Source organism: Pangasianodon hypophthalmus, chromosome 20 (assembly GCF_027358585.1).
Source record: "Pangasianodon hypophthalmus isolate fPanHyp1 chromosome 20, fPanHyp1.pri, whole genome shotgun sequence".
In the NCBI taxonomy this organism is placed as follows: Eukaryota; Metazoa; Chordata; class Actinopteri; order Siluriformes; family Pangasiidae; genus Pangasianodon; species Pangasianodon hypophthalmus.
In genome coordinates this window covers 2,981,909-3,002,396 of record NC_069729.1, presented here as the reverse complement: position 1 = coordinate 3,002,396, position 20,488 = coordinate 2,981,909, and the positions used below count along the sequence as shown (strand labels likewise).

Sequence of the window (20,488 nt, the reverse complement as noted above, 5' to 3'; positions counted from 1 at the left end):
TATGGGTATTTGGTGGATAAAAGGAGTACAGTCAATGAGGAAAATGGTAGCTTACTTTTGAATTTCATTCTCTCTCTCTCTCTCTCTCTCTCTCTCTCTCTCTCTCACCAGATTCATCCTAGGACTTAACCCACAGCTCCCATGCGGCTGCGCTCGAGCGTCCCCTCTGTCCCAGCGGACTAAACCATTCCATCAAAGGGCAGTTTAAACGGATTAGCTGTGAAAGGAGGACGTAAAACACGCTCACACTGACGACCTGCCAAGGATGTTTTGTTTTTGGAGATTTTTTTTTTTTTTTTTTTGGGGACAAGAGGATGAGCTGATCCGGACATCTTCTCAAAATAACCGGGACTGATCTCTGACATGTTCTTCCCTCCATAATTGCCCATATCTATCTATCTCTATCTCTCTCTCTCTCTCTCTCACACACACACACACACACACACTGCATAACCTCATATGAAGATGTTTCTCCAGCAAAATGGACGCTTTGGATCAGTGACTATAACGGAACAAATGGATTAGAGACGTCACGCCTGCCTCTTGTCCTACTGATTATTATCGGAGTCTGGAGTCAATCTGTCCTGGCATGCTTGCTTCGTCTGGATTTCAGGAGCGTGTAACTTCAGGACCCTCACAGAGCCGGCAAACAACCACAACCACAGCACATTAACACACATCCAGGGTCGTAGGTCAAACCCCAGTGCGGTCTCTTTTTTCTCCGTCAGCATGCTCGATGTACTTTGTGGGAGCCTTTATTCGTATTCTGTACATATGTGTGTATATATCTACATATACATATAAAAAAAAGAGAAGTTGTATGATCTTATATGCTAAAGCAGTGTTCACATGGTTCAGGAGAGTGTGTGACTGTGCTCGTGTTTCCTTATGGGATGTCTACGGGATACGACGTTCATCTTTCCTTAAAAAAAAAAAAAAAAAAAGGACGGTACGCAAAAAAACAAACAGAAAGCCCACTGAATTAATGACTTTAAAATAAAAGTGGTATGTAATATGTAGATATTTTGCAATTCTGCTTCAATACAGGTTGCGTCTGCTATTCAGCTACTCAGCTAATGTGCTAATAACGTGCTAATGTACGGGCTTGACTGATGGAAGAACGAACCCTGTCCTCTACTCTGTCTTCGAGTCTGGGAATAGTCATAGACCTGATAGTGCTAGTGTGTGACTATCACATACACTCTATGCTAGAAAGATGGTTTAAAAAAAAAAATTTAAAAAATAAAAAAAAGGTAGAAATGATGAGTGGCAGATGCGGAATTACAGTAGTGTTGTTAGATACACACACACACACACACACACACACACACACACACACACACACACACACACACACACACATGCGTGCTCTGGTCAGAATCTGATCAGAATTAAAGAGAGCAACAAGAGTTTCTTACATTTTGTGCTTCTCTTCATTTGTCTGTACAATTCTGTAATCCGTTAATATATTTTATCATGCTGGGATGTCTTTAAGGATTTAAGGCAGGGGCGTCCAAACCTTGTTCAATAGGAGCCAGATTATACCTCATTAAAATTTCAGAGGTCTGATCATGTACAGGGCGTCCCAAAAGTGGACGTCCACTTCTCGGTTGGTCTTCAACACTTCCAGTCTTTTTGAATTAGTTAATAAGTTTGGCAGCAGTGTTGTGTGTGTGATGTGTCCGGCATGTTTCCTGTTAAAGTCCGTCACAACCTTGTGACAGCTTCCCAATCCAGCCATGAGAATGATATCAATACGTTCTTCTTTTGTCAAAAGGCTACCTGAAAAAATATATATAATATAAACTAAGTATGAAAGATTTTGGAAGACATTTTGCTAAAAAAGTGTTAATTTTCTCTCTGTACAGAGACTTTTGGGACGCCCCAAAAGTGTGTATAAATTGTTGAAATTAAATAATGATTATGCAGACTTTAATTTGAGGGGATTTACATCCAAATCAGGTGAACAGTGTAGGAAAGTCCTTTTTCTCTGTGGTCCCCGCTGTTTCAGGGACCAAAAGTAACTGGCCAAACTAACGTCATCATAATTTAAATTCTTTATTAAATTAAATTAAGGACTGTTTCAGGAATTCATGAAAGGTTTTCGATGCTTCTTGGTTTCCAGCCCTTTTGAAATCTCTCCATCTCACTGTTAACTGTGTGCTTTTTGTACATTTTAGCTAACAGTGTTAACACAGTCCGCAGCCACCATCAGGTAAAAGGAAAAATGGCATCGTGTTGGCCGGAGGGCCGCTTATCATACATTCTGATAAAGAAGCCACAGACTTTGGACACCCTGGTTTAAGGGAAGGAACAACAGCTTTCTCCAAAGCATGAAAATGATTTTAAACTTGCCATTTTTGGTCATTTTTAAAGCTCCAATCTCATCAGTACTGACTAGAGTTTAAAGCAATGATTTGTCCAATAATTCAATTTATACAATTTTCCAATTAGCCAAATAAGTCGATCAGCCAAGTCAAGTTTGGTGTGTGGCTTTTGTTTCTTTAGTTTTGCGCTGGAGCTACAAGGCTAATTAGCAACCAAGCAATGCAAGTTAAATTAAAGTTCACATTGGAAGTATATGATCATCTACTGTACATCACTTCAGGATTGTGTTACAACTCAAACATTTTCCATTTAGTCACAAACAGCTTCCTGTACTGACGTTATAGCAGCTATAAACAGTCGCTTCCTCACCAGTCTCTCCTTTTTCTCTCTCTTGAAGTTAATGAGACAAAAAGATGCAGCTCGTCATGCAGTATTAGTAGCCTTAGATTATGTGCAAGTTGTTACTATAGAAACGATAACGTATTAGAACGAGCACATTAATGTAAACCTGTGACTGGCAGCTGGACTACAGTCAGAGCTGCTGTTCTAGAAAAATCAACAGTTCAACAGCGCTGTGGTGAAAATAGTGAATATAGAGTGAATTCAGATACAGGCTGTGTCCTAAACCACATCAGCCACATCTACTTGAACAACTGGATGCTGTCTGAGGCATATAATGTATTTTATGTCAGACAATCATGACTTGTTAGCTACATTAGCTGCGTAGCTTCAGTGCACAATGACAGAAGCAACTGCTCGACGAGGCTGAATACATTTAGAGGCGAAATTGTGGAAGTTTTTTTCCTTGTTCAATTTCATTTCATCTGTATAGCACTCTAACCAGTACACATTGTCACAAAGCAGCTTTACAGAAATGTGGATGTAGTGTTATATTTAAATCCCTAATGAACAAACCAGAGGTGACGAAGGTGAGGAAGAAACGTTGAGAGGAACCAGACTCAAAAGGGAAGCCGTCCTGTTCTGGGGGCGACGGATATCAGGGTTATAAATCTTTACTCTTGCACAAACTGTATGAGCATCAGTGCTTATGATTACAGCAGCAGCTCTTAGGTACGAGGCTACAGCATGCAGGGAAGACTGAATAAAGGGGAGACTTGGATATTTCCTTGTTGATTTTCATACAACTGACTATGTTAGATATTGTTAAAAAGCATAAAAGTTGTTTTAATTCTTATGAATTTATGCCACCACGTTGTTTTGTTCTGCCAACGTGCAAAATCCTCACAATGAAATCACTAAAGTTCCATCACAAACTCAATTATACCCTTCAGCGCTTGCATTCTTGATAAATTGAATCATAACGCTGAGTTTGGCGAAACCAATAGTCAATTCCCAACAACTACTAGACGTTCCAGCATTGTGGACCGCACACATACATCACGAGTGGATCGTTAATTTACGCACCCCTCTATACAGCGCATTTCCTTTATCGCCGTTGCTCATTCAGGCTGCGTATTCAATTAGGAAGCAGACTTTCAGCGGCGGGGGTGAAAAATAACCCTGCTGCTTTTCACAATAAAGCTCGCCGCCTGCTGTGGTTACTCACGTCTGCGCTCGCTCATCCCACTTCAATGCACTTTCATTTAATCATCTGATATGAGGGAGAGCATGAAGGCGGCCACAGAGAAAGTGTGATCTACAGCCGCATTGATGTTTAAATACACGGCGGAAACGCAAACATTTTCAGCATTTTGTTAGTCCTGCTTATTTTTTGCTCATCTAATTTTTTTAATTATTAATTTAAAAGAGCATCGAGATGTCCTCCAGGCCGTGAGGAAATCCTCGCAGGCATTCAGTCTGACACAGCGGCGAGATTACCCTGAACACCTCCTCTATTGGTTCGGCTTCTCAGGCTGCTTTAGTGTAGCGAGAGGAGGAAAAAGACGTCCGTTTCCTCTCGTAGCAGGTGAAGAACGGCAACGGCGTGCTGCGAAGGAGGATTCGGAGAAGCCACTGCTTCTGCACTGATAACAGAATTCATTTACCTCCCACTGCATCATTACCATCACAGTGAGGAAATTTTAAACGAGTTCTCGAGGAGTACCGCAGCAGCACCAGGGGTTTATTTCCAGCTTTTAGTGGAGGAAAAAAAAAAAACAGGTTGACAGACGCCGTCCATCTCAGCATCAACCAATAATATAGAAAATTTCGATTTGTCACATTTACACAATACAATACTGTAGCAAACTTTTTGTACATTCTTAGCATCTATGCATAATAGTTTAGTTTTTTTTTTTTCGTTTAAAGCTCCGTGAGGGGTCTTACTGATTACTCACACTCCTCAAGCATTAAAAGTGATGTGATATGTTCTTATAATATATAATATATACCATTAAACAATAAGGGATGTGATTATATAACAAGTATAACGATTTTAAATAGGTTTATATACAATAATCTGAGCTCTGGGTTTTGAAACCTAGAATATACAAATATACATGATATCTATAACATAGTATATACATGTTATTACAAGGTTATAACTACAGAGCAATGCTACATAGCATCACTAGTCATATGTTAGGAATAAAACATGAAGAGACGTGCTGTTATAGAAAAATAATCAACAACAACAGTGTGATGTGATGAAGAGAAGTTACTCTTGATTATTTTCCTATAACATTACAACCTTAAGTGTTTTATTCCCTGTATATCACAGCAATTTGCCAATGATTGCAATTTTAATTAATTATGAACATACGTCATACTTTTTATCTGTTTATAGTTACATTTAAGGTTGTGGAACATCCACGAAACAAGTTTCTGTTCTCACTTATGCTATAGCAGCTATACAGCCTCTATTTTCCTCTCGATTTTAATAAGACAAACAAAAAAAAAACGCAGCTCGTCATGTTACATAGAAACTGCAAAGTGTAAACTCTTCTGTCCTGAAGGTGTTGGAAAGTTTCAGCTTTACTTCTGACTGTTACAAAGCACTGACACTGGAGACTCCTTCCATAAATGTAAAATAAACATCTCCTCACAGAAAACTACTCGCTTGTTTTAATCTGTTTATGTTGAATGTCAGCCATAAAAACCTCTGTGTAAGTTGTTACTACGGAAATGATAACATATTAGAACCAATATAAACCAATGATTTGTTACAGTCAGAGCTGCTGTTGTAGAAAATTAATCAACACCTTCTGGCCAATCAGAGTCGAGATTTTCAACATGGCTGTGGTGTAATTTCAGTAAAGGGCCTATTACATACTAATGAAGTCTTAAGTAAGGGTACAAATGCTAAGCCTGCTCCTGAGCCCAAGCCTTACCTTTTTGTACAACTTTATTACAAATAACAAATTATTATTATTACAAGTTACAAATCTGAGAGCGTGTTGAACCCAAGTAAATCAAAAGAGCACACACAGACAAATTATGAGCACACACAGACAAATTATGAGCGCACACAGACAAATTATGAGCGCACACAGATAAATTATGAGCGCACACAGACAAATTATGAGCGCACACAGACAAATTATGGAAAAAGTTTACGTTCTCTTGGAAAATACTATGACGTTATGTATTTAAAGCTGCACTTGAACGTCTCAATATCAGCGTTGACTGAGGATTTCTTTTATAAAGAGGCTTTTAAATGGCTCCATCTCGAGAGCTGCTGTAGTATAAACTGAGACATCAATCAGCGTGTTCTGTTAGACACCGACTCTCTCTTCCCGTCTTTTGAGTCTGAGAGATCTGGAGTAATTTTGCCGAGATTTAACAACAAGAACAAACAAAATGCATCGAGCTGTAACACAAACGGCGAGCGCAAAAGCGTGTGTACTCCATGAATAAGTAAATAGCAACATCTCTCAGGCCCGCGTGAATCGTTCACTTGTTTTGGGAGTAAATCAGTGTGTTACAGTTACAGCTTCCACAGGGGATCAAAGCACAAGTCTTCACAAAGAGGAATTCTGCTGTTAATCAGATTATCATTTCTATTTCAGGTCTTTGTCTAGAAACGGCTGTCAGACGCGGGTCTCCCAGTGCTCCGCTTGAAAAATGTATTCATAGTCGACATACTGAACAAAAACTGCAAGCTGTTGATTTTTGTACCATTGTATGAGGAAAAAAACAAAGTCTAATGAAAAACACAATGAGTTCATTTAAAAGATTGCAAATATTCTGGAAACTGCATCAGACGTTCACTTACCTCGTGTCTGGGACATGGACGAAGCTATTATGAAGCATGAATTAATCTAATTTGTCTGAAAACCCAGATTACGTGAGAGGAATGAGCTAATGAGCAAATGCCAAATTTTGTTGGATTTTATAATATACAGATTTATATAAACAAAATTGTACAAAAATCTGCTAACAGTGGCCTTATCTGAACATTAACACAATTTCTAAGTATTTTGAAATTCTAAGAAATCGCAAAAATGCTCTAATACCAGGTAATGCTACGTGACGTAATTCTAGTGTACACTGTTTTGCTAACAAACAGATGACATGAAATGCCAGAGATCCAGATGTATTTCATGATTAATGATGAGAAAGCAAACTTTGTGAAAATATCACAACGATGAACTACAGCATCTTCCTACAACACAACTAACCTGATAAAACATCTTAAACATAAAACTCAGCATGAGGAGGTCATCGCTAGCAGCACACACTGGCTAGGCGAGAGGTAAAGGTGAGTGAAAAAAACAGCCCTTACCCAGTATGCTGTTCTTGACAATCAGCCACTATCAGTCCTCGACAACATGGGATTCTGAAGCAATGAAAACAAAATCGTACGTTACTTACAGCTGTACAGGAGCAAGTTTCTAAAGTGAAACAAACCCTGCTCTACTCCACACGACACATAAAACATGATAATGCAATATCTTGGATTGAAAAGGAAGACATCATAGAAGACATCAACTTGAGTTTATCCCAGTAATCAGGTTATGCAGCACATGTACTGTATGTTATGATGAAATTAGCGGACATCAATTTGACGTAAAGAGATTGACGTAAAAATTGCATTATTTATCCATCTGTTCAAACTGAAATCACATCCCCATATATTACTAAAAAAAAATAATAATCACCCAAAATGAAATTAAAAATCATATTCAGTGGAAAATTTGGTTTTCAAACCCAAACTACATATCACATGAGAAAAAAAAAGTGAGATTCGGTCCACTTTTAGCTGCAGTGTATTATAGCACAGTTGTATTATATATCCAGTGTGTATTTATGCAGATCACTATGTAAATATGTAACTGGGACAGAGGAACAAGAAAGTCACACACCAGGGGAGCTGTGTTTCACCCTCTAAACCAGACACATGCCTCCTGAGAGTAAAAAAAAAGATCAGATCATTCCTTAAAGAAAGAAAAGGACACACCGTCTGCCCAAAGCACACCGTTTTACTGTACGTGCTGTAAACACTGGGAACCCAAATCACTCCTTTTTCCTCCCGTCTGCACTGCGGATTATTTACTGAGTGCAGATCCACATCAGCAGTACGTTCTATAACATTTCCATCGGAACATCGGGACAAAACAAATATCTTCAACAGTCACAAAATGATGGATGCTCTAAGAAAAAAAAAAACAAGTAGAGCTCGATGGAGTGCCTCCACTGCCAACAAATCTAGTCCTTCTTTTTACTCATTTGTATCTCTTTAAGTTAAGTACCCTTAAAATATATTTATACATGTTTGGATTGATTCCAAAATGCAGATCAGCTCATCTGGTGGTAGCAAAGATAAGTCCATACAAATTCTACATTTCACCATGTATTTTTGAGATATTGCACTAATGAGAATTTCCTACTGATGGGAAATGATGGACTGATGATCATAGACAGAAAATGGGCCTTTGGCTCCTGAACGTATGACAAACGGGATGGAAGCTATTAAAGAACAACTGTTTCAGACATTTGACCTTGCTGTGACCTTGACCCTGTTTGAACCAATTCCAAAATCTAATCAGTTCATCCTCTTGTTACAGTGATAATTCCCTATAAATCCTACAAACCACTCATTAAACCACTCATTCTGGAGATATTGCGGTAAAAAGAGTCTGGGATGAACGCACAGACGAGTGACAAAGGCATCAGATTTGACAAAAAGTACAGCTGCTGTTTTACATGCTGCCTACGTGCACCTTTTCTGTGAGTCTGCTATGAAAAAGAAAGGTTTCACCTCGTGCCATATCACACCATCCAGCGTACGTTATTTTTGTATAACAGCCCACTGTGTGTTACTCTGCCGTGTGTTACTCCTTACATAATCATGACATTCCAACAGCAGAGTTAAGACTTTGGTATCTTGTTGGCACAATGTATTAAAATAACCATCATGTCAGAGGATCTGTAATTTGGAACCTCAAGTAATTTGTGACGTTCTACAAGTGGTACATAACATACACAAACTGTTCGCTGCCAGCGCCACACTTTATGTCCCTTCACCTGCTAGATGGCATAAAATTCACTTCAGAAAATCTGGTCTTTTATATCCGTGCCATCAATATCACTGAGTGAGGCAGACTTTTCCAGATGTCCCCACTTACAGTAACTCAGTACCACATCTGTGTGTGTGTGTGTGTGGGTGCGGGTGAGAATAACCTCTTCATTAACTGCTAAAGGAGCAGTTCATCCCAAAATATAAGCAGTGAGTTTATAACACAAGTGCTTCTCATCTCCGTCCTCCTATCTTCCACTCACTCTCAGCATCAGGACTCCTGAGCTCTTTAAGATGCGTCACTTCATAACAACACTTCACTCTTAGTCTTCCTCATCATCAGACAGCTCCACCCCGACCCCTCCACTCTGCCCAAATAATCTGCGTAGCAGAGTCCAAGCGCAAGAGTCAGAAGAAGGCCATAATTACCAGGGACGATTGCAACGTTTAATAAGAGATGTAATTAAGAAAATGAATAAGGTGTCAATCCCCTTTCATAGCGCCGTCACGGAGATGATTAATCGCTCGCAAAGCTAATTTGATTTGCGACAAGGAAAAGGGCGACCTGGGAAGTCATCCCCGTGCAGAAAAACAGGAAACCCAAGAGCATGGGAAGTTAATAAAACATGATGTAATAAAACCTGAGTGAGAAAAGCCAGTGTCTGACAGTAACTGTGTGTGTGTGTGTCACACTATCACTGACTGATCATGTGATCTGACTCATGAGTAAAGTGTAGAGTCTTGAGCTACTCTCAACTATTTTAGGAACCTTTTTAGTAGAAATCATCAGTTTTCATGTGATTAGGATGGTAATCTTGTACAAAGTGAATATCTGAGCAAAGCTAACTGCAGAGAGCCGACAAGATCACAGCATTGGCTCACAGTGAGTGGAGAGTTTTATTGCTGATAGCCAGTGATCAGTGGATCTTCCATCTCAGTCCCAGCTAAACTTGCACAGAACACCCACTCATCCACCCACCCACTCATCCACCAACCCACTCATCCACCCACCCACTCATCCACCCACACACACACTCCTCCAATCATCCACCCACTCATTCAATCATCCACCCAACTCCTCCATCCACCCATTCTCTGAAGTGTATGTTAATGGTGAGTGGAACTTTCTGCCCCTGCTATTTGATGGACAGCTTACAAATAGCTAAGATCCTGCTACTAAATTCTTTGAGAAATTTCAGTGCTAGAAGTTCTAACAGGTTCTAGAATTACATTCTATGTATTTACAAATTTATAGAACTCCATTCTGGAAACAGTTGAGAGTTCTAGAAGCACATACTATAATAATAAAAGTCTAGAACCTGATTCCAGAATGGCATTGAGAGTTCTAGAAGCATGAATTCTAATAAAAGTTCTAGCAATACACTGAGAGTTCTAGAAGCACACACTACAGTAAGAATACAAATCTAGAATTACATTCCAGAAAGTTCTAGAAGAACATATAATAATTCTTGAACTACATTTCCGAATCACATTGAGATTTCTAGAAGTACATACTGTAATAAAAAAAAATAAATCTATATTCCAGAATCATACAGATTTCGACAAACACATACTATAATTAAAAAAAGAAACCTCTAGAATTATATTCCAGAGTCACAGTGAGGTTTTGCAGCATGTACTAGAACAAAATCTTTCACCTGAAACACAGTGGCATGAAGATTTGTGCAGGTTCGACTGTACTGAGAGTCACATAAACAGCCTCACGCACATATGTAAACAGGAAGAGGGGTCAAAGTGCACAGTAAATTCCACCGCTACAGCATATGGAGATTAAATCGGATTCAAATTACTAAATATACTAACAGTTATTTTTTGCTAACATTATTTATTATGCTGAAGGGTGGCTCCTAGCTTTCACATCTTATTAGCTGGCATATGATGACATTTCAGTCAAATTCCTGCGTCGTGACAGGCCTCATTAATTCACAACATGTCCACAGTGCATCAAACCATCTTCTTTCGTCTCTCTGCCTGGAAATCGAACGTAATGTAATTAGAGGAGGAAAAAAAAAACATTTTGGCCCAAGTTCTACCTAACACACTCTACCTGAGTTTACAAAAACCAACAAGATGTAAATACTGGAATAAATATGACTTCGCTTTCCAACATCTTAATGGGACTTTCCATTTTAGAACCTCATCAGCTCTGTTGGGGATCCATTTGGCTCCGAAAGACCATTTCTTTAGTTTCCGATTCCTGCCTCAGATCTCAAGGCTGCAAAACTGCTATTAATTGGGTGCAAGAGCCAAAAAGACTGTTTCAGCTGTCAGACCAAACTGTAAGCTATATAATTAACATGTGCTGGTTCATTTGCATTTAGCCGCTTAGCGTATTGTAGTACTTTCACACAGATCCGAGGATCGCAGGTGCTTTTGTACGGACACTACAGCTGCGTCCGTTTAGCATGCTGTAAACACGAGCGCATAATTACTAGAGTTTTTACTCCTAGATGCAGTTTCGTGTCAACACATTTTCCATTAATAAGAACTAAAGAGCGGTGCTCAGACACCTGGGTTGCCAGACACTACAGGAAGAATCCACCATAATGACTTCTGTTAATGTTCAAATAATATCTGGAACATATCTAGCAAACAGCAACATGATGGTTATTGCAAAAACCTGGCTAAAGTGCACAAATGACCGGATATACTAAGGTTTCTCTCTGTGAGTGTGGCAAAAACAGGTTTAGTACATATTATTCCTGGTGTCCATTATATTTTAAAAACAAAGCCATCCATCTACCCATTTATACACTAAGCTATCCATCTATATACTCATTCATTATCCATAGACATCCTTTTTTCCACCCACCCACACATCCAACCATAAACCGTCTATCCATTCGCTCATCCATTTTTCCATCTGTCCATTCAGCCCTGTGTACATACAGCCATTCAACCATCCATCTATCCATCAGTCTGTCCATCCAACCATCAATCTGTACTTCTAACCATCAACCATCCATCCATTCACCATCAATTTGTCCATCCAGCCATCCAACCACTTGTACATACAGCCATCCAACCATCTATCTATCCATCTGTCTGTCCATCCGTCTGTCCATCCAACCATCCATCTGTACTTCTAACCATCAACCATCCATCCATTCACCCATCAATTTGTCCATCCAGCCATCCAACCACTTGTACATACAGCCATCCAACCATCTATCTATCCATCTGTCCATCCATCAATTCAGGCATCAGTCTGTTAATCCATCTCTCCACCTGTACATCCAGCCATCAACCATCCATCCATTTGCCCATCCATTTGTCCATCCATCTGTACATCCAACCATCTATCTAGTGAAGTGAAGTGTGGCCAAGTATGGTGACCCATACTAGGAATTTGTGCTCTGCATTTAACCCATCCAAGTGCACACACACAGTAGTGATCAAACACACACACACCGTGAACACACACCCGGAGCAGTGGGCAGCCTTTTTTGGATAGATCTATCCATCCATCCGTCTGTCCGTTCGTACACCCACCCATTCACCCATCCATTTGTCAGTCCATCCATTTGTACATTCGGTGGATTTCATCATATTGGTTTTGTCACTGTTTTATAAAAGCAATAAACGAGTGGAGGTGTGAGTTACAGTGAATTGCTCACTGTAGAGGAGATATCAAACACTCCATTTGGCATCATGCTTAAGAAGACCATTACCTGTGTTAAAATCACTGTAACGCATGCCCTCAACTGCTTCTTGCTTTGTTGCCAATCACTTTGCACATATAATAAAACACTAAATTTCACAACAACCCTCTCAACCTCTTGCTACATAATTATAGAACATAGTTTGGCTGGATTCTAGCTGTAACCCTGATCATCCACTCAGTAATCCAACGGACTGATAACTGTTTCTCTTTCATCACATTAAAATATATTCATTATTAGCAATGCAATAAATGTTTTAATTATTGGTAATGTAATTAACTGCTACTAATAGATCTTAAACCTCCTCCCCAAAGCTAATTGAATCCTCTGACTTGCACCAACCTCCTCAGCTGAGACCTTTCCTTTAATTATTGTCTTGTTTTGCATAAACACTCCCTCGGTCCCAGAAGCCGTTCCACGGGGAGATGCTGATTAGCTTCAGAGACGCTCCCTACGGCTCTGATAATCCACAACGGCCGTCACTGTCACTTACATACACACGCACACAAACACGTCTCACCGCAGGAGATACTGTTTAAATCGGGGACGAGTGCAGCTGTAATTACTGCTGGCGTTAATTATAGAAGGGAACCACAATGATAAGAAGACAGAGACTAAGCGTACATAAACAAACATACATGATAGATATTTGTTTGCCGAATTCTACATCTTGCATACTGCTGAAGTGAAGTGTGTTATAAATTGACCTGTGAGAATGCCTGTACAATTATGTGTCCTATAATTTAGGGTTAGTACACAGAGATCTCACTGTAAGGCTGCAGCAGGTTTTATCAACTCCTCTCTGGAGAGATGGAAGTGACAGACCCGGCTGGGTGACATGTCATTTCCAGCGCTGTGTGGCATCACCGTCACTGCATGTTGCACCACTGGGGTGAAAGAAGAGCAAAACAAGTCCCACGACAAATATAACCCTGCCGGACTCATGTGCCATATCACTGTCAGAAAACTTCTCACTCCGGCAGGTGGATATTCTTTCAGCGTGTTGTGCTTGCAAAATATTTTTCACAAACTTCGTGACTCTAGAATGCAGGATTATTGGCTGAATGCCAACATAGATTTATACAAGCAGATTTAAAGTAATTAGCACAAGATAACTTGTAGGAAATATTAATGGATTCTCCCAGACAGCAGTCCATTCCAGGACAAATACTTCCATTCCAGGACAAGTACTGTAACATGCAGGGTGATGAGGCAGGACGCGGTATGCGTTTTATTTAAACTAAGAGAGAAGTCAAATAGGCAAAGGTCAAAAGCAGGAACAAAGAAACTAGACTCAGAAATAAAGGGAACCCATGCCCTCCTAATGAGGGTCAAAGTGGATCCAGAGCCAATCCCGGTAGCACTGGGCATAACACCTACATGCAATTATGCATAACTTATCCTCCTAGCTGGATGTTTTTAGACAGAGGAAACCAGAGAACATCATGAAAACCTATGCAAAAAAAGGAGAAACACATAGACAGTAACCTGAGTTCAGGATCAAACCAAGGAACCTGGAGCTTGTGAACAGGTGAACACAATCGGGTAACAAACCAATGACATGAAAGGGGTGGAGACAGGAAGAAAACCAAAACAAAGGCATATGGCAAAATAAACAAAAGCATTTGCTTGTCACCGTGGGAACTGCAATGTGAAGGGGGAATATGTGAATAAAAATACGGTCAACTTTTGCCACATAAGGGTCAGGTACATTAACCTGGAAGTGATTTAGCAGAACAATTTCTGAACAATATGGCTGTAGGAGCTTTTGGTTCTAAAATTATTCAATCTGTTTTTCTGGCTTTCTGGTTGTTTGAGAATATCATTTATAAAAGTTCCTACAACATTGCTGCAACATTTTTCATTATAGGAATATTAACGCTAACATTTCCAAATAACCAATGTAACAAGTAAAACAAAGCTTTTAGGACATTGCAGGAACGTTATGTTTTGGAATATTATAAATCTAACCTTCTTAAAACCTGCTGAATATGTTCTGATATGTGTGAGGTGAGGCGCTCCTCCGACCTCCAGAGGAAATCATTTCTGTGATGAAGCCCGGTGCTGCTAATTGGTTAATCTTATCTCTGATCTAATGAGAGTGTCTCACAAATACAGCAATTTTTGCTGCTGTTAATGATGCATGTGACTCATTTATTTGATGATATTGATTTTGGCAGAAAAATGTTAAAAGGATAATAATAATAATAATAATAATAATAATAATAATAATTGAGCAATGAGGCTTGCAATGTAAATGTAGCCTTTGCTATCTCTGTACACTTTAGTTTTATTCTCTTCAAGCATTCATCAATTCAGCCACTCGAGCTGCTGCTTTGCCCTGACCTGCACCAGGATATAGAGAAAAATCAATGTCTCTTATGAAGCAAGAACTTATACAAGAGCTGCACATTTCAACAAAGCGTCCCTCCTGACCTGAACTACTCCTGCGGGTCAAAGTGTCTCGTCTCCTCCACCTGCGAGTAACACACTGAGAAGGAAGGAAAAGGGGGTGAATTGGCTAAATGGCCTGATGTTGTAACTCCCAGAGAGAGTCTGAGAGAGCAGTTAGTCAGGTCAGACTGCTGTTTCTTTACAGTGAATAACCTGTAATACTAGGACACGCCTTTGTGTAACAAACAGAAGTGCGCCATGTGCAGGACGAAGTAAGCATTTTTTTCCCTGAACACCTGCTCATTCATGCAGCTATCTAATTAACCAATCATGTGGCAGCAGAGCAATGCATATGATGATGAGCATACAGGTTAAGAGACTGGCTTGAGCTGACAGGAAGTCTTCAGTAACTGGAACAACCACTCTTAACAACCGTGGTGAGCAGAAAAGCATCTCAGAACGCACAACAGGAGAAAACCACATCAGGTTCCACTTCTGGCAGCCATGAACAGGAATCTAACACTACAGCGAACACAGACTCACCCAAACTGGACAGATGAAGACTGAAGAAGAAAAAAAAAGACCAGATGATGTTTTTTCCAATCTTTTTCCAAACAGTCCAGTTTGGGTGAGTCTGTGTACACTGAAGTCTCAGATCCTTGTTCTTGGCTGAAAGGAATGAAAGCTGATCTTCTGGTCTTCTGCTGTTGTAGCCCGTCTGCTTCAAGGTTGCTTTCCTGCTCACCATATTCAGAGAAAAATAGAGAAAAAAGCTTGGGAGGGAGTAGCAGAGATCGCTGTTGTGAGTGTAGGTAAAGGTAGCTTGCTTTGCTAATCTGCTAACAAAGTTAGTGCAATACGAAGCATCTAACATGTAAATCAAACAACCAATCTTCTTCTATAGATAACATATACTGTATGAAGAAATGGTGTTCCTTTGGTATTTCTCATACAATCCATTATTATTATTATTATTATTATTATTGCTGATCAACTGGTAGTTGCTCTGCCAATGTTGCTCATTAAGCTGAAACTGGGACAGAAGTGGAGAGGAAAAGAAAGCGATTGCTGGGGGAAAAAAGCATGAGAGAAACAGAAAGAGAGAAGGAAAGTGTGAGAAGGGAAGCTTGTGAGAGTGTGTGGTGTGGTGTGGTGTGTGTGTGAATGCATCTGAGAGAACAGAAAGGCTGAGAGCAGTGTGAGTCATCGACGGGTGACGGCACTCTGCCACCCGACATGAAGGTTAGGAGGAGTTCAGAGTCTGACTGTGTGTACAGGGCACGTGTAGACCAGGTACATATACATTCATTATCTCTCTCTCTCTCTCTCTCTCTCTCACACACACACACACACACACACAGACACACACACAAACAAACACACACACCTGAAGGCCACTTCTTAGGCATGCCGCCAGTAGAAATATGTCTCCAGTGAGACGTGTGTCAGTGCAACAGGCTTTTATTTTCATTTTAAAAGGAAATTCTTTCCTCAAGACAAATCGGCTCAGATTGGGTTTTTTTATGTCTCTTTGATTAAAGCAAGCAAAAGTGACACTCAGGGGTGAGAGAGAAAATTGGGTAAATAGAAAAGTTTGATTTTTCCCTTTAATTAGCTTTCAATTGGCACATTTTATTGTGTCAGAGACAAACATTTCACTCGGAGCGTCGTGACAGCAGTGTGAGATCCAAAGAGGCTTCTGGTGTGAGGTGATGTTGGCAATGCGAGCTTAGAAAAAAGTAAAAAGTTTCACAAGACGGATTCTTTCAGTCAAAGACTGATCATTAAATGAAATGTTGCTAGTTTAGATGTGATATTGCATCATGTTTTTTTTTCCCCAGAAAGGATTCAGAAGTCATTATCATGCCAAAATGACTGACCAAATAAGATATACAATATCTTAGATATACAAACTAGTCATGGAGCTGTAGTTAGTTACATTAAGCCTTTAGGGCCGAAACAGAAATACCGGACATCTGTTTTAATCACTTTTCTATTATAGTAATGTTGTGAATGCATTCGAGCACATCGAATGTGTAACTGTTCACTTTAAAAAAAAAAATTATGTATTCAAACTTACTGACTGTCATTAAATCATATTTTTTGATAAGTAAATTACTGTAAAAGCACCACTGCAGTTTTAAAGCTATATTGCTATTTTAACTCTTCTTGCGACATAAATTTCCTCTGAAAAATCCTTGCAAACGAATCTGATCACGTTTTTGCTAAAGCACTCATTTCATTTCAGTTCACATAAGTACAAAGACAAAATATCAAATTACACAAACCTGCTACAATTAATAATGAGAAGCAAAGAATCTCAGTCCTGAACACTACCAGAAAAAAAAAAAAAACAAGAAGAAAGTACGCTAGTACATTTTAGTTTGGTAAAATAATTAAAGTTACATTTTGTTTTAAATCATATCCGACATTGTAAAACATTTACTGTAACACTGACAGTGATTTACTGGCATCAGTGCAGAACATATTAAACAATTGTAAAACATATTTACAGTAAGGTGATGTAATATCTCACGTAGTATAAAATAATAATAATTTTCACATAAATGTTTCATGTTAGCGCTGAAAGTTAATGATCATGTATGTTTTACTGTTACTACATATAATCAGAGTGAATTTTATAACAGCAGTACAGTAAGGTGCTTTAATACAGAATAATCTGACATTACTGTTAATATTTTCCCAGAATACCAGGCGATCTGCAGTATCATACTGTAAAACAAAGCATTATTTAAAGCACTATACTGGCTTGAACAGTGTTTTGGTGAAAAACATACAGAAATTCTTTACATTGTAATCTTTCCTACTAGCTGAATCCTAATTTTCACAAGTATATTAAAAAGAAAAAAGTCAATAATAGTGGATAAATATAGAATATTAATGATGAAAAATCCAAAATCTGACACAAAAAATGTGAAGAACAGACTAGCACTCTCTCTGCTGAGGAGAAATGTTCTTACCAAAACTATAGCAGCAGTTCACCCTTAAATTACAATCACTGGCAATTGTCACTTAGCTAACTAAAGCTATTATGGAAGGGTTATAGCTAGTTATCTAGCTAACCTGTGTAACCAAGACCAACTTTGTAAGAATATCAAAGCAAACTTCCATGAAATGAAAATGTTTCTGCCTTATAAACAAATAAAAAAGAAAAAGGAACACTTCTTTGACTGTATTTTCCATTCCTAGCCCGGCTTTGTTTTTGTCAGAATTGCACTGTTTTAGTAAAAAAAAAAAAAAAGACCTGAAAGCTTACAGGTGAGTTGTTGATGATCACTCAATGTTGTTACTTTGTCACAAACACACATCCAGGTCCAGGAAAAAGCATCCATAACATGATCAAATGTAGTAAAACCAGCTAAAACACACAGATCTCAGAGATTATGGTCTTCAGTGTTGGCGATGAGGTTCCTGGTTTGCTCAGCCGAGTGACTGCTCTCCTGATTATTATTAACACCTGTGCTGGAGTTATCCTCGTTACTGTCTTGCCTTTATGTGTGCAGAGGTTCTGCAGTATTTCTAAGCTTTTTAGCATTTGTATCTAGTGTATTTTGCAAAATTGTGCTATTTTCTTTGTTTATAAGAGTAATTTTTAAGCTGATTTCTTGAATTTTGCCTGCAGCCATGTATTACGACCACAGTTTGTGAAACAGATCTAATAAACACACTCAACACACATCAAATCCTGTCCAAACTGTCAACTCACAAAGAGTTATATGAGAAAGATCAGATTTATTACATTTATTTTTATTTTAATTAATAAACAGCTGTTTACTGTTTTGTTGGTGGGTGTTTTTTTTTTTTTTTAATTGATCTGGTCGTGTTGGATCAAGCGCTTGATAAAAATATCAAGACATTAAGTACTTTAAATCCTTATATAAACACTCAATCAATGTTTCTCAATCCTGGTCCTGGAGAATCACCATCCTGCACATTTTGATGATGAATTTTCTAATGCGTTTTGTTTGATTTGATTTCAATTATCTCAGCCCAAAGTACTTCAAAACTTTCAAAGCATAAATCAAACCAAACATTACACTGCATGAATACGCAGTACAGTATATTATATTATAATACAAAAGAACTGTGCTTCAAGATAATGAACATAAATAAATAATAATCCAATTAGTAGATAATTCTGTAGGTAATGATAGGTCTATCCATGCAGTTATTGCTTTGTACATTACAATTATTTGTTTAAAAAAAAAACTTTGAACTGACCTTCAGACGCATATCTAGTCGAGTAGGCATCACATAATTATTTACACATGTCTTTAAATCAAAGGCCAAAGCCCTGTTCAGACAGGAGCTGTTTTACACAGGGAAATGGGGAATGTAATTATTACTGGATATTCTCTGGAATTTTAATCTCATCTGATTCAGTAATGTCAGTAATTTTTTAAGGATAGTGTGTGCATGCGTCTGGAAAGATTGCACAGTATTTTCCCTTCTATAAAATGAGCAGTAGAAATAATCGCAGGTAACATACATGCTTTATGAATTGACATGTTGGTAAAGATCCTGTGGGAAAAGTGGTTTTGCTGTTTTCCTTCAGTGTAAAGACGCTCTAGGTATCACTCGCTCTTTTCTATCATCTACTGCCAAAAGCAAGACAAAGCAAATCAGAGTTTAAAACACAGAACAGTACAGTCCAGATGACATATAAAAGGACGTGTCAGAGAAGTGATGCTTCCAGAGGTTTTAATTAATGCTGAGTTTGACTCGGAAGTGGGAAGCCGGAACTCGGAACGACGTGATTTTCAACCTCTGAGAGTTTGTCTGAGGTTCAAAGAGCGAAAAACATGGAGGCCTCTATGCTCATCTTTTGTCAGCAAAGAGCTATCCAGCTAACTGTACTGAGTGATGTGTATTTACCTCCTCAAAACAGCAAACTGTAGAGTCAGGGTTATAGATTTAACAAGCAAATATGTCTGTATGTTGATTGATCTAAAGCAAATGCTAGTATATACAGCATCTCATTAAAAAATGAAAGAAATGCTACTTCGTTTACTGTTGAGGCTGTGAGTGGCCATGTTGATTTTCTGAACTCAGGTCTCTCTCAGGAGACCTTCCCAACTATCCAAGCAGGAATCCCTCGGAGTTGAGGAGGTGTTTTCGTTCGTTTTTCCTAGTCAGAGATCAGTCAAAGTCAAAGTTATGAGCTTTAGACAAACACAGCTTATTTTATTGTTAATGTCATGTGATTTATTAAAGATCAAGCACAACTTGCACAGCCACGTGCACCACACTTATACAAGTGCTTATAATAAAGGTCAAAGATCAAAGGTCAATTTGTATTAAAATGAGGTGTATGTAGTACACAGGGAATTTTCAGTGTGACGAGCATACATTCATCGTGAAGACACGCCCATCTCTGAGATTATCAGAATTATTACAGACATCCTCCAGCAGCATTAATGTGTTATCAGAGATATGTCCAGACATCTACTCATGATTGAATAGTACTTCATTATTCCTAACATGGATGTTTTTTCAGCGCTAACACTCAAGTGCACGTCACTGTACATTATTTTTAAACATCTGAAGAATTACTCGTGATATGACACAGCGGTGGTCATGACTGTGATCTAAAGATCAGCCTGAACTCCTTCACTCGACGCCAGCAAAGAAAATGGGGCATAAA

The 20,488-nt window shown here is 38.8% G+C and overlaps 1 protein-coding gene and 1 long non-coding RNA gene across 5 annotated transcripts in view; one reads left to right on the top strand and one right to left on the bottom strand.

Moving 5' to 3' along the window:
* tafa1 (TAFA chemokine like family member 1) overlaps positions 1 to 1,322 on the top strand; it is a 161,844-nt gene extending 160,522 nt beyond the window's left edge. For all 4 annotated transcript variants that reach the window (XR_004580173.2, XM_034313978.2, XM_034313976.2 and 1 more), the window contains one exon: positions 112 to 1,322. Coding sequence is in view for 1 of the 4 variants with exons in the window: in XM_034313978.2 (XP_034169869.1) it covers positions 112 to 129 (18 nt within the window). In the remaining 3 variants the exon portion in view is untranslated. The remainder of the gene's footprint in view (positions 1 to 111) is intronic.
* LOC113539486 (uncharacterized) overlaps positions 1 to 18,288 on the bottom strand; it is a 30,435-nt gene extending 12,147 nt beyond the window's left edge. Inside the window, exons 1-2 of the long non-coding RNA XR_003403928.3 lie at positions 18,101 to 18,288; positions 7,013 to 7,066 (exon numbers count right to left, since the gene is read on the bottom strand). This is a non-coding gene — a long non-coding RNA (uncharacterized LOC113539486). The remainder of the gene's footprint in view (positions 1 to 7,012; positions 7,067 to 18,100) is intronic.
* Between the last annotated feature and the right edge of the window lie 2,200 nt (positions 18,289 to 20,488).